The sequence below is a fragment of the Nelumbo lutea genome, chromosome 3, assembly GCF_056320005.1.
Source record: "Nelumbo lutea isolate HS-2025 chromosome 3, American lotus-T2T, whole genome shotgun sequence".
Classification (NCBI taxonomy): domain Eukaryota; kingdom Viridiplantae; phylum Streptophyta; class Magnoliopsida; order Proteales; family Nelumbonaceae; genus Nelumbo; species Nelumbo lutea.
The window spans coordinates 90,695,554-90,716,432 of NC_142686.1; the positions used below are offsets into that span (position 1 = coordinate 90,695,554).

Here is a 20,879-nt window from a genome sequence, read left to right on the forward strand (position 1 = left end):
GTTGGGACAGTTCGAGAATTAATCTGAGTGGGTGGTCATAGTGACAGGATCAGCCTTTTTGTCGGACAAGGGTAATGATCGGGGATGCACTCTCTTTGATGGAAACCAAGACTGCTGGCTACCGATTTCAATCGTTGAAATTTGTTTTGCAAAATATATTTATATTCAGATATACATATATATATATATATATATTATGGTTTCAAAATGTTTGCAAAAGGTTTTAATTCCCGGGATCCATGTGAGTAGAGAGTGCAACACTGTTCCTTGTAGCCGAGGGAGAGGTCCTCTCTTGTCGGGCAGTTTTTGATCATTAAGGGTTGAGAGGTTAAATGTAAGACTATTGAGGGTAATACTTGATGGGCTAATCTTACATCTGCCCACAGTCCATGGGCTTTTATAAGGTGGCTTGGCCTAGGGACCACTTAGTGTAAGTGTTGGGCCCATTAGGAGCCCATGTGGTGGGTTTGAAGGGGTTCACTGTCTGTTCAGTGAATTCGGTCAGGCCTTCTAACAGAGGCTGGGCTGAACCCATGTGGCTAATGTGTAAATCAATGTTTGGGTCCCACGCCATACAAAGATGCCCAACTGGGCAGCAGTTTGGAAGCATATTGAGCACCAAGAGTTCATGGGCCTAAAGCCCATTTCAAACTGGGCTGATTTGATCAGTTAAATAAAGGGGCGGATCTGGGATTAAATCAATAGATAGGATAGGGTCTTACCCTATCCACTCAGAGAGTCTAGATCTGAATACAGATTTAGATCTGGAAACCTCCTAATAAGATTAGGAGAGGGCTGATCTAATCTGCAGATAAGATAAAGGTTTGTACTTATCACTTAAAGGGAATTCAGATCCAAATATGATTTGGGTCAGCAACTCCTAATGGGATTAGGAGCTGATTCCTTTAAGGTTATAAAAGGTGGAGGGGGCGGCAACCTCTTAGAAGATCACATACTCTCAGAGCAAGAGTTACAGAAGAGAGAACATAGCATCACTGCGCTATTTTTCTCTCTGCCCCTCCTTGTCGCCGCCGCCACACTGCTAGTTCGATCTCCTCTTTCAAGCAGGAACGATCAAGATTGGATATTGATATCAACCTTTGGAGAAAGGCTGATCTGAAGTTGTGCTCACAGCCTTCAGCGAATTCTTGTGAATTGTTCGGTTCGTTGGACGAACACTGCTGATTCTGCTCCATCATTCACTGTGTCATCTTCAGTGGGAGCGGTCTTTGGAGTATTTCTTTGGGCGTGAACACCTTCGTTGGGAGATATTGTTTCTCCGTATCAGGTATATCTCTCTCTCTTTTTTCTGGTTTCAGATCTGGTTCGATTTAGGGTTCAAGATTGATTATTGAAAATGCAGATTTTCTAAAACAGGGAATGTGATTCACAGATGAGGGGAGAGGAAATTTTTGAAATTTCTCCCAACCTTCCTGTAGGGTTCAGATATCCATATGATGGGTCTCTCGTTCCTTCAATAACTTCATGCAGTCGGCTGATCTAGGGCTGCACGAGAGTACTTCTAGAAACCCTAGCCACTGCTCTGATACCAAGTAGAAAGCTTGCTGAATTAAAAAATATGAAATAAAAGGAGTTTCTTGAAGAAACAAGGAAGAGAGAAGGAGAAGAAGAGAAGTTGAAAAGAAAGGAGAGCAATAATCTAGCCGCCCCTTTTCACTTATTATATATATTAAAAATAATAGAGCAGTACAAAGACAACTATGCCCTTATAGGGCGGCAAGACATAAAACAACATATATAAGACACAAAAACATAATAAAATTTGGACTTACATTAACTACTGTGGTCCCCACCTCCTATTTAACAACTAACATAAAACATCATAAAACTGAATAATCTTCAACAGAAGAGAAAGGTTGAAAACCGAATGTTTTTATTCAATTTTCAGAAAAAATTAAAAATATAATATATAATATCATACATATACAATATTATATAAATATATATTACTGTATATATTATATATATATATATATCGGTCAGTTCGATTAACTGCTGGTTTTTGAAAACACCGAACCAAAACCGAACCAGTCGGTTCGGTTAACTGGTTTTTTGGTTTGGTTTCGGTCGGTCCTGTTTTTCGGTTTCTTTTGCTCACCCCTAGCGACAGGGGGGCACCTTGTCACCTAGTCACCTAGACGATGGATTTTTTTAAGTAAAAACATGCATCCTATGGTAGTTCCCTAGGTTCCATAATCATATTTCCTTAATAAATATCCATAATTTTCATAAGAAAAGTATAAACAGCATGTTAAAGTATAGAAAATCAACATATTCCAATATATTCATGAGAAGAAAAAGAAGAAAGAAAAAAATTAAAAAAATATAGGAGCTGAACCCCTTTTTCTGTTATAGGAAAAGAAGAAAAGAAAAGGTGGAAGAAGAAGAAGTAGAAATTAGTATATAAACACACAAAATTAGTAAATAAAAATAAGAAAATGTGTTGATTGGACAATATTTTATGTTCTTCCTTGCTTATTGGTTCAGGCTTTGAAGTTGTTGAGGGTTCAATATAGCGTTTAGCAATGTTTGTGTTGATTGTTGATTAAACCCTAACAAATAAGAAAATAATAAAAATAAATTTGTATATAAACACACAAAATGAATATTTTAGTTTAAAAATGTCTATTTTATAATTATAACATCGAAATATTAAGAATATAAAAGTTTTTTTATAACAAGCTATAGAAAACTACTTGGCGATTAGGCGAGGCGAGCCTCCAAGGGCGCCTAGGCGTTGCCTTGGCAACTATGCCAGTGATGTATCCCAGCAAACTTCTACTTGTAATATGAAGTTTTTTTAGAGATGGATCACTCCTTAAAGTTATACTCATTTAGCTTCACATTAGTAATTTGTAGACTGGGGAAACTAGGGTTTTCTATGTTCAAAAACCCTCACTTGGTCTATTTTCCTTTGAGGTTACTTCACTTGAGTTTGAGGATGACATTTGACCTTCCAAAACTCAGTTGCTTTAACTTCGGTTCTGCTGTAACTTACAGGAACACAAACAGCTACCTTTCAGCTTTGACTCAGCAGTTTTTTTATGCTGATTCCCTATTCTTCCACTCGCCTGAACTGCATTCAGCTACAGTTTTGCCCAAAAAAGAGAAGGCCTATCAACTCCCTGTAGAGTGTCTGCCAGTCCATTTGCTGTCCTTTTGGTCCACTCAAATGTAGAGTTAAATTTCTTGGACAGTAGTTCAGGAAAAGAGTACAAAGAAAAGTCTGCCCCTGATTAGTGGGCAAGAAGAAAAAAAGAAATTACATATTAGAACAGTAGGGCCCAGGCCCATTAAGCTCAAGAGAGAAACAAAACAGAAAAAAAAACATAAGAAATAAAGCCCAAGCCCACAAACTAAGTCTCACAACAAGGACATATGTTACCTTCCAAATAAAGATTTCTTGGGAAGGAGTAATATTATTTGATTAATTGATAATATCTTAATATTGCTCTTAAAGATTGCGGATTTTGATATCAATTTCTTCATTTTTTTAATCTCCCTGGCTAATATTGTTAAATATGTGAGCCCAGGTTGGTAGATGATAAATCATTATCGTTTTCCAGTTCATAGCTCATGGTCTTTCTACCAAAAAGATCATTTTGATTTGACATCTAATGCACAGTTTTCTGTTTTTGGTCTATCAGATTAGGCGAAGCTATTGATAGGACGCTTGTTAACCATCTTCTGAAGATGTTTACTGCTCTAGGAATCTATTCAGAAAGCTTTGAAAAGCCATTTCTTGAGTGCACATCTGAATTTTATGCCTCTGAGGGTGTAAAATACATGCAGCAATCAGACGTTCCAGATTACTTGAAGCATGTGGAGGTGCTTTGTTATTGATTTCTTTCTTGCTTGTGCCTTTTATTCTTATGTTATTTTTGTTTCTGTTGGTTCCTAGCTTCTGAATTGTGAATATTATCTTGGACCTGTTGCTATTCTGAGAATGCTCTACTTGTTGTTTGAGCTAATGTTCTATGAACTTTATGTTTCAATGAATTAAGGCAATGCATGCTTGCAGCTAAGGTTGCATGAAGAACATGAAAGATGCTTACTCTATTTGGATGCAAGTACAAGGAAGCCGCTAGTGGCTACTGCAGAAAGGCAGCTTCTTGAGCATCATACCTCTGCAGTTCTTGATAAGGTTGGATCATGTTAGACTTTACAATACTCTGTTCAATTGTTCAATCATCTTTTTCTTGTTTGGAAATTCCAATGTAACTTCTTTTACCGCTATATGTGTATCCTGATCTTTTCAGGGATTCGCGATGCTGATGGATGGGAATCGCATTGAGGACCTTCAAAGGATGTATTCACTATTTTCAAGGGTTAATGCCCTTGAGTCTCTACGGCAGGCTCTTGGCTCTTACATCCGGGGTACTGGGCAGGGTATTGTAATGGATGAAGAGAAGGACAAAGATTTGGTGCCTTCTCTTTTGGAGTTTAAGGCTTCTCTTGATACAATATGGGAAGAAAGCTTCTCCAGAAATGAATCATTTTCTAATACCATAAAGGATGCATTTGAACATTTAATTAATCTTCGTCAGGTTTGTGTTGTCTTAACAGACTTATCTTGTTCAGTTGGAAATATCATATGTTTACCTAGTAAAATGGTAGAAAATAGGAAAACAGTAACATCAACATTTAGTTATGAAGATGAGATTGAAAACTTAAGAGGGTTTGGGCAGGGATAAGAACCATAACCCTCCACAGTCATAGGTTTAAAGAAGATGCCTAGTTGACAAGGTTGAGATATTGAAGGTTCCACATATTGAGTTAGAGAAAACCCAAAAGCTCTGCTCATTGCTTTGGTATCCAATAACTGATAAATAATATCCCAGAAACCAATGAATAAATCAAGAGAATTAAGAAGAGAAAAAGAAAGAACAAAGAATGATAAGAAATGACATGAATGTTATATTTTGTATAGAAATAGATTTTTTTTTGATAAGTGCAGCACAAAAATAGAAATACCCAAAATTATAAGTGTATTTTTTTCCTGAGATCAGAGTAATTATTTTATGTATGATTAATTGGAACAAAACAAGAAACAGCCCGGCTAGTATTGACAACAATGGCAGGCCAGGGTAGTAAAAAGACAAAATCAAGGAGTTATTCTTTGCTCCTTTTTTTTTTCCTTTTCTTTCAACTCATTCCATTTAGACAAAAGGAATTGGAACTGCTGATAAATTTTGTAGATATGTTTTAGTTACAATATCTAGGTTTTATTGAGAAAGCAAACAAGGAGGAGAAAAGGAGATGAGAGGAGAAGAAGAGAGAAATGTTCGAATGGAGAAGAGAGAGTTACTGTTCACTCTCTCAAACTTGGAATTTTTTACTATTAAGAGAAATTACAAGTAAGCCCTCATATAGGTGCCCAAATACAAGAGAGAGACCCAAATACAAAGGAACAGAAAGACAAAAATACCCTTGCATCCAAACAATCTCAACACTCCCCCTCAAGCTGAGCGTATATATCAATCATGCCCAGCTTGTCTATGTTCTTGGCAAACTTTGGATGATGAAGGCCTTTAGTGAGACAATCAGCCAGTTGGTCTTCTAACCTTACAAAGGGTAGGATGAATTCTTTGATTAATTGGACAAAAGTTCAAAATGGATTGCTCAGTTTGAGGTCCAGATTTCTTTTTGAAGGGGAAGTAGAGATAATATAATATAAAGCCAACAGTAAAAAAATCATGTACATGGAGGTTCCATACAAAAGCTTAGACTGTGCAAAAGATTATATGTTACAGTGAAACAAAAAGGGTGTGTTGAAAGAAGAGATGGTTGTCATCTCTTGGGATAGGGATGGAAACAGCCTTTGGTCATACGACTCTTACCTGTTATTGCACATACTGTCAACCAAAAGGTGTAAGAAGGACCCAACACCAGGCTATTGTGTTTTAATAATTGGCCCAGTGGTCCAATGAGGGAAAGGCAATAGAAAAAATGCAAAGAGGGTTTTTATGGAGTATTAAAGGGTTGGAGAAGAAATGCCATTTAGTAAAATGGGACTAGGTGTGTAGGGATAAGAAAGATGGTGGGCTTGGGATAAGAAGGATAAGACTTTTTAACAAGGCTTTTTTGGGGAAGTGGTTCTGGCGGCTGGGAGAGGAAAGAAACTCTTTATGAAGGAAGGTGGTGGCTTGCAAGTATGGGGTGACAGAATTTGGGTGGGATTCAAAGGAAGTTAAGGCTCCCTATGGGTTTATGTGTGGGAAGGAATCATGATCAGCATTTCTGTACTTTGTTTCATTCAAGGTGGGAAATGGAAGGAACATTAGATTCTCAAAGGATGATTGGTTGGGTATTGGTAGGCTGTTTGATTTATGCGCAAGATTGTGTATATGCTCAGTAGGTAAAATGTGTCTATTGCTGATTGCTATAGTGTGAGACAAAGGAAGAGTGGTTTGGTCCAAGGTTTAGGTGCCCCCTTTTTGATTGGGAGATTGAGTGTGTGGGCCTATTGACAAAACTACAGTCGATGGAAATCCAAGTGGAGAAAAGTGATGTGAGGTGGTGGAAAGAGAAAAGGAATAGTCTTTCCAGCAAAACCTTTCCTTTCTATATAATGCTTTGGTGAGGCAGGTGGAGAAATCCATTGGCAGTGGGGTTTGGAGAAATCTTGTACTTCCTACAGTGGAACTTAGACATCATTCTTACTCAAGATCATATAAAAGGAAGGGGAATTCTATTGGTAGAGAGATGTTACCTTTGCCTAGTAGAAGAGCAGAGTGTGAGCATTTGTTTATTGACTGCTGTTTTTCAAAGTATATTTGGGGGTATTATTTCAGCCTTTTCAGCCTTGATTTGTGGAGACCAAGGTAACCTCAAGAAATTTTTGATAGATGGCCTGTGCTAGGGCTGTCAACGGGTTGGAACCTGGTAGAATCGGTCCTGAACCGACAAGAAAAACCATGGACCCGGAACCGAACCTGATCCTATAGGGTCTGTAATTTTGGACCCAGATTGGTTCTTGGTTCCCTGTGAGAAGAAGAAGAACTAAAAAAAACCTAGGGCTAGCAAACTTCCGATCTCTATCAAGTAATGGAGATGAATCACAACCAAACTATAGATTTTTCTCTTGTAATTTTGAACAAGACAAAAAATAAACTAATTTCAAGCATGAGACATACATGTCAGTTGCCACACAGCCACACTGTTGCAAAGCTTTGTCATAGCTATTGCCTATAATTCCACTATTTGGACTCTACCAGTCGTTGTTGCCGCTGCTGCCTCCACCAGTAGATGTTGCTGCTACTTGTGGATTGGCACTCTTAAGTTCACACTCATAGTCTAGTACAGATTAGAGTTTGGTTTCTTTGAGTTTGTAGAGAACACTGATGTGGGCCCCACAGCTACGGTCCCACTGTACTTGTAGGGTAGAAGGTGTTCTAGTCTTCCTAGGGTTAGCTATTGGTTATTTAGTTGTTTTAGTTGTTATTTGTTACTTATTATTTCAGTCTTATTTTGATTTGTTTGTTATGTAAAGACTAAGGGCCGATCTGTCCTTTCCATGTAATGAGCATAACCTATAAATATTAATTAAAGTGGTGGCAACAGAACATCAAGCTTCTGCTCCTCCTTTCAACTCTTGTGTTCTATTGCTTCTCCTCCCTCTTCCTCTTCTTTCTTCTTACCTTCTTATTTTCGATCCTAAAATCCATTAGGGTTCAAGACTGATAACAGTCCTGAACTTCTACTTGGTATCAGAGCGAGGGTTTCTCATGTGAGTCTAGCCCAGCCGACCACATGAGAACCATCTAAGGCTGGAAGCTGAGAAAGCAGATTTCGTTGATTGGTTCTTGGAGATCTCCAGAGGATTAGTAGCTGTTTGAAGAAGTGCCATAGTTGCAGCGAGTTGGTGATTAGGAAGAACCAGAGAAGGCTAGGGTTCGGGTAACCTTGGTAGGCAGCGAACTGCATCCTATTGTAAGCCTTTTATTTTCTGAGAGAAGTAATATCAGAGAAGATAGGTTGGACCTATCCAGCAAGGGTGGCCGAACCACTCTAGGGTTTTATCTCTCTATTCTCTAGGGTTTTGTCTTATCCCTGCGGCAAACCCTAGTATTGGACTGAACCTTGTGATCTTATCCCTGCGGCAAACCCTAATAGTTCTCAACATTGATCAGTTTTAGGGTTTCATATTAACCCTAATACAAACCTTATCCATATGATACTGTCTAGAGTGTTCGACTTTTAGGACTGATTAAAACCTCAAATTGGCTTCGGCATATCAGATTGTTCTTCAAACTGTTTTTCAGTTTTCTTTTGGGGTTTCGAACACTTCTAAAGGGGTGAAAACAGTTCGAACTGTTGCTGTTGTGTGTGGTTATTGATTTCAGATCAGTTTTATACATGTTTCATGCACATCTATTGTGAGTACAGATTGGTTCTATGCTGATTTTGTGATTGTGGTTGGTAGTCCTAGTGCTGGTTTTGATTGTAGTAACCCTAATTTTGATACTTCAGAAGGCAGTTTTGGGAACATTAGTTATGGTGGTGGTTCTGAGATAGGTTTTCAGATTACAACCGTAAAGTTTGATGGATCAAACTATTTGGAATGGGCCCAATCAACCATGATGGCTATTGGGGGAAGGGGCAAAGTAGGGTATCTCTTGGGAGATGTGGCAGAACCTTACAAGGGAGACCCTATGTATACCAAGTGGGTCCAAGAAAACTACTTGGTTATGACATGGCTCTGTAATTCTATGCAGCCCCACATCAGCCGAAATTACTTATGGGGAAAGACAACCAATGAGATATGGGATGTGATGAAAGAGACTTACTCCCAACCCCTTAATGTTGCCAGAGCATATGAATTGAAATGTGAGGTGAATTCCCTTAAACAAGGAGAGAAACCGGTGTCGGTCTACTTCTCTCTACCTTGAAGTCACTGTGGCATGAGATTGATCACTTAGAGACTCTTGAGTGGGAGAGTCCTAAAGATGCTCAGATACATAGAAAGCACATCGAGACAAACAGAGTGTTTGAGTTCTTGGCAGGATTGAATTCAGAATATGGTATTGTGAGGCAGCAGATTTTGACCAAAGATAGTGTGACCCTCTCTCAGGCATACTCCTTAGTGCACAGTGAAGAGACCAGGAGGAAAGTCATGATGCAACCTCAGCCGCTTACACCTGCCTTGGTAGTTGTCAAATCCAAAACAGGGGATGATTCAGAGAGGGACAGAAAGAAGGAAGATAAAAGGGATGTGGTGTGTGAGCATTGCAAGAAACCTAAACACACAAAAGAAACATGTTGGAAGCTGCATCCACATTTGGTCTTGGAAAAGTTGAGAAGTAAAAAGGGTAATGCTCATGTGGCTATGACTACTGATTCAGCATCCTCATCTGGCACAAGAGGCACGCCATTAGAGACCTTAGCTGCAGTTCGAGCTGCTCTAATACAATTGGAGAAGGAAGTTGGCAGTTCGGCTCAGTTACCACAGTCATCGTCAGCCTCGACCACATCGGCCTTTGCACACTCAGGTACTTGAGCCTCAGCCTACCATGCCTCCGCTCCAGGTACTACTGAATCTTGTTGGGTAATAGATTCAGGTGCATCCGACCATATGACTAGCTTGCCCTCTTTGTTTACTACTTATTACTTATCTTCTGGTAGGGATAAAGTATCTATAGCTGATGGCTCTCTTGTCCCAATTTCTGGCAAGGGTGACATCAAACTGTCGGATACTATATCCTTGTCCTCTGTCTTGCATGTTCCTAAATTGGATACTAACCTCCTTTCCATTAGTAGTATTACCAAACATTTAACTGCTCAGTAACTTTCTTTCTTGATCGATGTGTTTTTCAGGACCTGGAGACGAAGAAGGTGATTGGGACTGGCCGTGAGACGAATGGGATCTATCTGCTCGGGGAGAATTCTCGTCCGGAAGAGTCAGTGGATAAGAAGTTACTTGTTTCTCAGGTTGTGAGTCCGGTTATGCCAAAGCATAACCGATTGGGTCATTTATCTTTACGGTCCTTGAAGAGTCAGTTTCCTACTTTGTTTGAGTCTGTTGAGTCATCTCAGTTGAAGTGTGAAAGTTGTGAGTTTGCTAAACATTGTAGAAACTCTTATTCATTGAGTAATAAAAGGAGTAATAGTTCTTTTGATATTGTGCATACTGATGTTTTGGGGCCATATCACATTCCTTCTATGGGTGGGTACAAATATTTTTTGTTATTTGTTGATGACCACACCCGGTTTTCTTGGGTTTATCTTATGTGTTCACGAGATGAGGTGCCTGCCCTGACCCAAAACTTCCACCAAATGATCCTAACCTAGTTTGATGCCAGGATCAAAGTGCTTAGATCTGATAATGCAAAGGAATACTTTGCTAAGCCATTGGCATCGTACCTCCTTAATCATGGGGTTATCTACCAGAGCACTTGCCCTCATACACCTCAGCAGAATGGGGTTGCAGAAAGGAAGAATAGACACATCTTGGAGGTGGCTAGAAGTATTATGTTTACCTCCAATGTCCCTATTCGCTTCTGGGGTGATGCTATCCTTACGACAATATATCTTATTAATCGGATTCCTTACCGGGTTCTTGATATGAATCCTCTGTTTTCCCTTCTATACCTCAATGAGGAGTTGTTCACTATTCCCCTCAAAACATTTGGTTGTACTTGTTTTGTTCAGCTTCTCGGTCCCTATCACTCCAAGTTTGAACCCAAGGCCTCCAAATGCATCTTTCATGGCAAGAAGTATTATGTTTACCTCCAATGTCCCTATTCGCTTCTGGGGTGATGCTATCCTTACGACAGCATATCTTATTAATCGGATTCCTTCCCGGGTTCTTGATATGAAACCTCTGTTTTCCCTTCTATACCCCAATGAGGAGTTATTCACTATTCTCCTCAAAACATTTGGTTGTACCCGTTTTGTTCAGCTTTTCGGTCCCCATCACTCCAAGTTTGAACCCAAGGCCTCCAAATGCATCTTTCATGGTTATGCACAAACTCAAAAGGGTTATTGTTGTTATGATCCTATCTCAGGGAAGAAGTTTGTATCCATGGATGTCACTTTCTTTGAGGAGACACCCTACTATTCTCGGGTCTCTCCTTAGAGGGAGAGTAGTGAGCGTGGAGATTTGGGTCCTTTTCATCAGGGGGAGTGCAGTGAGGACAGGGTTAATACTTTTGGGGCTGCTCCCTTACCTATTCCAGTTGGTGATGAGGGCTGCAGTAGCGAGGGTGGTCAGAGGGATCGGGAGTTGAGAGTCTATCACAGGCGATACAGGCAGGTTGATCCCGGTCATCAGCAGTCCCAACCAGCTCCAACCTCTTCTACGGCTCCAAGTCCAGATATTACAGTCCTAGGTTCCATAGAGACTCATTCCATTGTTTCTACCTCACCCTCTGCAGATGACCTTGACCTTCCCATTGCCCTCCGTAAAGGAAAACGGAATTGCATCACATCTACAACCCACTGCATCTCCTAGTTTTTGTCCTATGATCGCCTATCTCCCTCCTACAGGTCCTATCTCACCTCCGTTGCTGATGTTCCTATTCTGAGAACAGTGCAAGAAGCCCTATCAGTCCCGGAGTGGAGAGGTGCAATGCAAGTTGAAATGGATGCCCTTTTGAAAAATAATACTTGGGAGCTAGTTGACTTGCCCAAAGGAAAGAAACCAGTTGGATGCAGGTGGGTATTTACTGTGAAGCACAATGCGGATGGTTCCAATGAGAGGTACAAAGCTCGGCTAGTTGCAAAAGGGTTCACTCAGACTTATGGTATAGATTACTTGGAGACATTTGCCCCGGTAGCCAAGATGACCACCATTTGGGTTCTATTATCTCTTGCAGCAAGCTACACTTGGCCTTTGTACCAAATGGATGTTAAGAATGCCTTCCTGAATGGGGACTTGCAGGAAGAGGTTTACATGCAGTTGCCTCCTGGATTCTATGATACAAAGGCAGGTAAGAAGGTCTGCCGGCTCAATAAGGCATTGTATGGTTTGAATTAGTCACCTAGAGCTTGGTTCGACAGATTCAGACTAGCCCTTGGGAAGTTCGGTTATGTACAGGCCCAGTTAGATCATACATTGTTCATCAAGAGGGTGGAGTCGTCACTGACACTACTTGCAGTATATGTTGATATTGTGGTGACAGGAAATGACAACCATGAGATTGAGTCCCTCAAACAACTCCTTCATCAAGAGTTTGAGGTGAAAGATCTGGGTACACTACGGTATTTTTTGGATATTGAGGTTGCTAGATCTAAATAGGGGATCTTTGTCTCTAAGAGGAAATATGTTTTAGATCTGTTGGCTGAAACTGGAAAGTTGGGTGTCAAACCTGCAGATACACCCATTGAATAGAACCACAGGATTAGTGTAGAGAGTGGGGAGTTGCTTGAAGACAAAGTTATGTTCCAACGGTTAGTGGGAAAGCTCCTATTATCTATGCCTCACTCGGCCAGATATCAGTTATGCCGTTAGTGTTGTCAGTCAGTACATGCATTCTCCTAGAACCACGCACCTTCTAGCAGCAGAAAGAATACTAGCATACTTGAAGAGATGCCCGGGTAGAGATATACTGTTCAAGAACAATGACCACATGAAGGTGGAAATCTATATGGATGCCGATTGGGCTGGGAGTGTTGATGACAGAATGTCTTCCTTTGGATATTGTGCTCTTGTGGGAGGTAACCTGGTCTCTTGGAGGAGTAAGAAACAGAGTGTTGTCTCCCGATCCAGTGCTGAAGCTGAGTATAGGTCAATGGCTAATGGAGTGGCTGAAATTCTTTGCCTGAGATCACTACTTGAGGAGTTGGGTATTGAGTATGAGAAGCCCCTGATGCTGTATTGTGATAATCAAGCGGCTATTAATATAACACACAACCCGGTGCAGCATGACAGAACTAAACATATTGAATTTGATCGACACTTTGTACAAGAGAGGGTCTCATCACAAGAAGTGTGCCTCCCATACATCACCTCCAACATGCAGCTGGCAGATATCCTCACCAAAGCTGTACCACGGAAGAAGCTAGAGGCGGATCTATCCAAGTTGGGAATGATAAGCATTTATTCCCAACTTGAGGGGGAGTGTAGAGAAACTGATGTGGGCCCCACAGCTACGGTCCCACTGTACTTGTAGGGTAGAAGGTGTTCTAGTCTTCCTAGGGTTAGCTTTTGGTTATTTAGTTGTTTCAGTTGTTATTTGTTACTTATTATTTCAATCTTATTTTGATTTGTTTGTTATGTAAAGACCAAGGGCAGATCTGTCCTTTCCATGTAATGAGCATAACCTATAAATATTAATTAAAGTGGTGGCAGCAGAACATCAAGCTTCTGCTTCTCCTTTCAACTCTTCCTCCCTCTTCCTCTTCTTTCCTCTTACCTTTCTTCTTATTTTCGATCCTGAAATCCATCAGGGTTCAAGACTGATAACAGTCCTGAACTTCTACTGAGTTCAATAGATCTAAGACCGAGAGAGGATTGATATTGAGTGAAAATATGAAAGGGAGAGTGAGAGTGATTGAATGAAAAAGTGAAGAGATTAAAGGAATAAAGGAGAAAAAGGGGGAAAGAGAGGAGAGAGCATACCTGATGCCTGAAACTTGAAGACTTGGAGGTTGGAGCCGATGGTCGATACAAGAGAACTGAGAAACAGAGGGGGGGGGGATGAAAAGTTTTGGCATTTTTCTTGTTTTGTCTTATGGTTTCATTTTAAAACCTTAGTGAATGATCTTTTTGGACATTTAGAAATTATAAATATTATATATAAATCTATTTAATATATTATATATATGCATCGGTTCGGTTCTAAGTCGGTTTGGGACATGGCAGAACTGGTCCCAACCCAATAATAATCGGGACCAACAAACAGGAACTGGAACTGACCCATGGGTGTAAATCCTGGAGCAGTTCCGTCAGGTCCATTGGGTTGGACCTGATTCATTGATAACTCTAGCCTGTGGTGAGGAAAAGTACAAAGGCAAAGATAGTTTGGGGTTGCATTCTTTTTGCTATTTGCTAAGAGATTTGGAAGGAAAGAAACAGAAGAAATTTTGATGGTCAGTCAAAATGCAGGGATCAAATTGTTTTCTTTTGTGGAAAAAGATGTAGGGATTGGGTCTTGCTTCTTCCAGAATTTGAGGGAATCACAAATGAAGAATTTAATTGTTGTTTTTGTACTGTTATAGATCTAGTTCTTGAGAGATGAAAGACTTGTACTTTTTCTTTTTATTTTGTTTGGAGTGATCCCTCAGGGTCAAGTCATGAATATAGCATGTAGACCTGTGGTAGACAACTGACCACCTATGCCGATGTGAAATAACTATTGGAAGATTCTAGGAAATCTCTTGTTTAGAAAAGTAAATGAAATTGTTTAAGGTAATGTGGATTTCTAAACCGGGGGGGGGGGACTTTGACTACTCCTCTCATCTTCCTCCACCAAATCATTCCACTGACTCAGCCATTCAGACTTTTGGACATCTGACCACCGCTACTCTATGCTCTCATGAGGTGAAGAAAGATCAAACTAGGAGGCATGGGGAACTTCCTTGAATTGCTTCTGCATTATCAACCAAGACCAAGAAATGATGTATCCCATACCTTGGATTTTCTTAGAAGCACTTCATCAGAGCTGAATTTGTTCTAAAAACTGCAAGAATTTCTTCCATGCCAAATTGTCCATAAGACCATAGAGGGAAGCATTGACCTTAGTACTTTGCTCCTTTTACCAAGTCATTAGGATGCCAACTTATAAAAAGCTACTCCAAAGTCTTGGGAAAGCACTACTCGATCCTGAAAACACAAATGAAATAAGTCCATGGAGCTGACTAATATGGCAATCCATATTGGACAGATCCATTCCTTATAGAGTTTAGGTATGAATTGATATTTGCCCAATGTTGCTGACAACACCATAAAAAACTGCATTGGAGGGTATAGCAGGACACATGATTTTATTGCTGGAAAGGACCATGGTGGCCTGTACTACTGGAGTTAAAACTTCTGAAAAAGGAGTATGATCTATAATTGCTCTGTAGTAATGTGGCTACTACATGATTGTTTGCAATTAGAGAGACAAAACAGTTGACAAGAGAGTTGAAAGCAAGCTTTAACAGTTCCCGAGATTTGCTAATCATGTGGCTGATGCTTTGGAAAGACAAGGAGCAAGGAGAAGTCAACTCTATTGGGGTTTGATCCCCGCCCCCACAGGGGAGAACTTCCAGTGGTATGGAAAAGAATGTAGACAAGGGTGGGTAGTAATAGTTGACTCAAAATTTTGGGGGTGCATTGACACATGTATACCTGGAGTAATTTTTTCATTATAATCAATAAAATTTTACTGATTAAGAGAAAGAAAATGAGTTAGTTGATTATCCTAGGCTTTCTGCAATATCATTGCAGCATACAATAATATCTTGTCAATTCTCAACAGCCTGTCTCCCTATGTTGTCATGCTTTGGACCTTTGGTAGGTGTTGAAATGAAATGCTCTCTCTAAATGATCATTAACAAGTCCTTGCACCCCCAAGAGGACAAGTTCTATTGGCATGGAAAGACCAAATTCCTTGGAAATTCAGACCTTTAGTGAGAACGGCTCAAGCTCTAGGTGCTGATTTAAATGCCTCATTTAATGGGTGCCTAGGAGTGCCAACATGTTGACTGATTTTCTGGCTAAGGATGGGGTGGGGAAGTCTTGTTTAGATTGGGGATACTGTTAGACAGTTTTGTATGCCCTTAGCTTCAATCTGATTTGATGTACTTTTGTTATTTAGTGGAAATAAATAAAGTGCATGTTTGATTCATGTTGTTTGGTTTAATTCTGTGTAAAACCCTAAAACTGGACATTTATAGAGACTCGTGTTAGTTTTAAATGTTCACAGCCGTTGGATAAGTCTGGGGAGATTTATCCTGCCAAGGCTGATGCTGGTGTGCCACCAAGTGTTGGGATGGCCTGTCTCAGCCATCAGGGTAAGACCCGAGGCACATGCAGTATGGGATTACTTGAATCCTTGAACCGGACCAGATTTCCAGTATTGCCCTGGACCTTGGAGATAGATGGGCAAAACTGGAAAGTTACACCTGACCCCTAGACTCGATTATGACATTTCACTAGGTGTTGGATCAGACTGCCTTTGATATGCCAATCAGTGAGATCCTTAGCGGGGGTCAAAACCTGGGTATGTTGGGGCAGTTTGAGAATTCATCTGAGTGGGTGATTATAGTGACAGAATCAGCCACTTTGTCGGACAAAGGGTAATGATCGGGAATGCACTCTCTCTGATGGAAACCAAACTGCCGGCAGTTGATTTCAATCGTTGGAATTTTGTTTTGCAAAATTAATATATTTATATATATGTACGGTTTCGAATTGTTTGCAAATGGTTTTAATTCCCGGGATCCATGTGAGAGGAGAGTGCGACACTGTTCCTTGCAGCCGAGGGAGAGGTCCTCTCTTGTCGGGCAGTGCTTGATCATCAATGGCTGAGAGGTTAAGTGTAAGACCATTGAGGATAATACCTGATGGGCTAATCTTGCACCTGCCCACAGTCCCTGGGTTTTTATAAGATGGCTTGGCCCAGGGACCACTTAATGTAAGTGTTGGGCTCATAGCGTCCATATGATGGACTCAAGGGGTTCATTGAGTTTTTCAGTGAATTCGGCTGGGCCGAACCCATGTGGCTGGTGTGTAGATCAATGCTTGGGTCCCACGCCATACAAAGAAGTCCAACTGGGCAGCAGATTGGAAAGTAATTAGACACTGAACACTTAATGGGCCAGAAGCCCATTTCGAGGTGGGCTGATATGATCACCCATCATTGGGGCGAATCTGAGATTAATGTTAGTAAAAGGATTGGGCCTTTAGCCTTATCCACTCTTGGAGGCCAAATTCAAATTAGATTTGAATCTGGTAACCTCCTGATAAGATCAGGAGTAAGCTAACTTTATATGCAGATAGGATTAAGATTATCCCCTATCCAAATACTGATTTGGATTGGGATAACTCCTAATTAGGAGGATTCTTAATCAAGAAGAAATGAGGAAAAACCCTAACCAAAAAAGAGAAAATATCAGATTTCGAACCACCTTGAAGAGAGATAGGATATCTCCTGCGAATTGAGATAGGATCTCATTTTCATACTCCAGAAAAGAGAAAGGCAGTTCAGCTTTTTCGCCTTTAGAGTTCTCCTCCTGCCGCCGCCATCTGTTTTTTGCAAGATTAGATCTTTGCAGAAAAAGAGAGTCAAGAAATCTGTTCTTGACATTAGTCTTGCAACAAAGACTAAAAGGATTCAGTGTTTAGTGTTTCCAGAGGATTCTTGTGAAGGATCCAGTGTGTAGGATGCACCCTGTTGGTTCTGTTCCATCCACAGCTGTGTCATCTTCAGCAGGAACGGATCTTGGAGCATTCTTTGGGTGTGAACACCAACTTTGGGAGATACTGCTTCTCCGGATCAGGTATATTCCTCCCATTTATCTTTTGGTACAGATCTGGTTTGGTTATGGTTCAAGTGGGATCCTTGAATATTGTATTCTAAACTTAGGGAATATGATTCCCAGTTGGGAGAAGGTAGGAATTTTTTTTTGAAATTCGTCCACCCATTCCGCAACCTTTATGGCGTCCATTAGATAGATCCTACCATTCTTTCAGATACCCAGGACTAGGCTAATGTGTAAAATGTAATCAGTTTCTGTCTTTTATTTTTGCTCTGTTGTCAGTTGTGGGTGGCCTCTTGGGAGGCTTAGCAGTGTACACTTTTTTTGGATGTATACTTTGTGTGCAGCTTGGCATTGAATGAATATTTTGGCTGTATACTTTAAAGAGCAATAAATATAGGCAATACAAGCATTCCCACAGATAGGCACGGGGTGATACCTCTCACACATATAAACAAATTATCCCTGTTAACCTATTGATTAGCTAGGACATCCGCCATTGCATTAGCTGATCTCCTAGCCCAGGATATCATCAAATTCATACTTCTAGTAAGCCATTTAAATTTCTTCATCTCATCCCTACAGTGCCAAATTATAGACTATGGACCCTTCAGCCATCCTACCACCAATTTTGATTCCCTTCGATCTCCACATTTATCGAACCCAATTCACTAGCAATCTGTACCCCTTTCAAAGCAGCAAATGGTTCCACCCTAATGGAATTCCCCACCTTCACTGGGTAGAGAATAAAGCAATGATATTTCCTTCTTTGTCTCTCAAGTCTCAGAAATCAGGTTTCAAGAGGAGAGAAGAGGAAGACGAAGGTGGCGGCAACTAGGGTTTAGTGAGAGATTTTCGAAAATAATCTCCTCTTACACCCCTAATTCCATTTCATTAAGTTAAACTTTAGTAATTTACAGAGAGGCCCCTGGTTGGGCAGAAAATAAAAAACATAACATAAGAAAGAATAAGAGCCCAAATTAAGGCCCATTACAGAAAAGAACATAAAAGATAAAAAAAAGATAAACAACTTGTGAGCCATTCGACCCATCTTCTCTACACTCCCCCTCAAGCTGAGCATAGATGTCAATCATGCCAAGCTTGCCAGTATCATGCTAAGTTTAGCCTTTGGAATGCCCTGGGTGAGGAAATCAACTAATTGTCCTTTAGAAGCAATGAAAGGTAGACACACTTCTCTAGAAGTCTCTCTTTCTCGAAAGAAGTGTTTGTCAACTTCAATATGTTTGGTTCTGTCATGTTGTACTGGATTGTGAGCAATGTTGATGGCAACCCGATTATCACAGTATAACATCAATAACTTATCATGCTCAATACCCAATTCCTCCATCAAGGATCTAAGCCACAATAGTTCAGAAACTCCATGAGCCATGGCTCTGTATTCAACTTTGGCTTAAGATTGGGCAACAACTGGTTGTTTGTTGCTTATCCAAGAGACAATATTACCTGCCACCAAGCTACAGTATCTAGAGGTAGATCTTTTGTCATCAATATTTCCGGTCCAATCAGCATTTGTGTAGGCTTCAAGTTTCATATGACCACGCTTAGCAAATAGAATTCCCTTTATAGGGGAACCCTTCAAATAACACAAAATCCGCTCTACTGCTGCTGCCATGTGAGTGTCCCTAGGAGCATGCATGAATTAACTAATGCAACTGGCAACATATGTAATGTCTGGCCGAGTCATGCATAGATAGAGAAGTTTTCCAAGTAGCCTCTAGAAGACTCCCTTATCTTTTAACAATTTTCCATCTAAACCGGAGAGTTTATGATTCATATCAATAGGAATAGCAACTGGTCTAGCACCCATCTTCCCTGTTTTAGAGAGCAAGTCAAGTACATACTTTCTCTGAGAGATAAGGATTCCATATTTGGATCTAGCAACTTCTATGCCACTCATAGAAGGTAAGTGGTAAGGCCCCCACACATCAGAGTGCACAATATGGAATGGAGAAGAAGATCTTTTATTACTCAAAGGATAACTGCTTCTACAATGTTTTGACAACTCACACGACTCACAATGAAGACTAGACAAACTAATTCCCTTAAACAGTTCTGGGAATAAATGACTTAATGCAGAAAAAGAAAGATGACGCAAATGAAAATGACATAACATGACTCAACTGATGGACTCTGTAGATGTAGACCCAAAAGCAACTTTTCCAAGTTGTCCATGGCTTTGTCCAGGAGTGTCCAACAGATATATTCCATTTGCCTCATGGCCACTCCCAATCACTTTCTGAGATTCCAAATCCTGAAAAACATAGTAGGATCTTGACAGTGTAGCCGACCAGAGATAGGTGAAAGAGGAGAGAAGAGAAGAGAAGAGAAGAGAAGAGAGGAGAAAAGAGAGGGTTTGCAATGCAACAGTACTGGTGGCGCCAGTGTTTTTTTAATATATATAGGGCGACAGAAAATAACAAGGGAAAAGACCCTTGTGCCCCTGAGTACAATAACAGACATAATAGAAATAAAAAACGAAATAAAAAAACACTTTAATTTGGACAAACAGGCCCTAACAACTGCAACTAAGTTATTCTAACATCATTCCAACACTCCCCCTCAAGTTGGAGCATAGATGTCAATCATGCCCAACTTGTCACACAAATCTTTGTGCCACACATGATTAAGACCTTTGGTGAAGATATCTGCAAGTTGCTCTTCCGAGTTGACATATGGTGTGCACACTTCTCCACTTTCAAGTTTCTCTTTGATAAAATGCTTGTCCACTTCAATGTGTTTCGTCCTATCATGCAAAACTGGATTAGCAGCAATATTGATGGCTGCTTTATTGTCACAGTAGAGTGAAGTAGGATTGTTTACTGCAAAACCCAGTTCACCTAACAGATTTCTTATCCACATGACTTCCGCAACCCCATGAGCCATCGCTCTATACTCTGCTTCAGCACTGGATCTAGCCACCACACTTTGTTTTTTGCTTCTCCATGTGACAAGGTTTCCTCCTACAAAGGCACAATAACCACTGGTGGACTTCCGGTCATTGACTGCTCCTGCCCAATCTGCATCAGTATATACTTCCACTTTTAAGTGACTGTGTTTCTGGAACAACAAACCAGCTCCAGGAAACTTCTTGAGATATCTCAAGATCCTCTCTACAGCCTCAAAGTGAGTTGTCATCGGGTTGTGCATGAATTGACTAAGGACACCCACTGCATAGGCAATATCAGGCCTGGTCATAGACAAATACAGAAGTCTCCCCACGAGTCTCTGGAACATCTTTACATCTTTCAAAAACTCTCCCTGACTATCTCCCAGATGGTGATTAGGTTCAATAGGTGAATCAGATGGTTTTACCCCCAACTTGCCTGTATCTTCTAGTAGATCTAGTACATACTTCCGTTGGGAAATAAAGATGCCCTTGTGAGAGCGGGCAACTTCAATTCCAAGGAAGTATCGTAAGGGGCCTAGATCCT

The 20,879-nt window shown here is 40.5% G+C and overlaps 1 protein-coding gene and 1 pseudogene across 5 annotated transcripts in view; both read left to right on the top strand.

Moving 5' to 3' along the window:
* Nucleotides 1-20,879, top strand: part of LOC148866705 (cullin-4-like) — a 90,202-nt gene that overhangs the window by 23,089 nt on the left and 46,234 nt on the right. For all 5 annotated transcript variants that reach the window (XR_016109915.1, XR_016109914.1, XR_016109916.1 and 2 more), the window contains exons 4-6: nt 3,669-3,849; nt 4,043-4,165; nt 4,281-4,568. Coding sequence is in view for 2 of the 5 variants with exons in the window: in XM_088978130.1 (XP_088834256.1) it covers nt 3,669-3,849; nt 4,043-4,165; nt 4,281-4,568 (592 nt within the window). In the remaining 3 variants the exon portion in view is untranslated. The remainder of the gene's footprint in view (nt 1-3,668; nt 3,850-4,042; nt 4,166-4,280; nt 4,569-20,879) is intronic.
* On the top strand, nt 5,786-5,869 carry LOC148866706 (U6atac minor spliceosomal RNA; annotated as a pseudogene).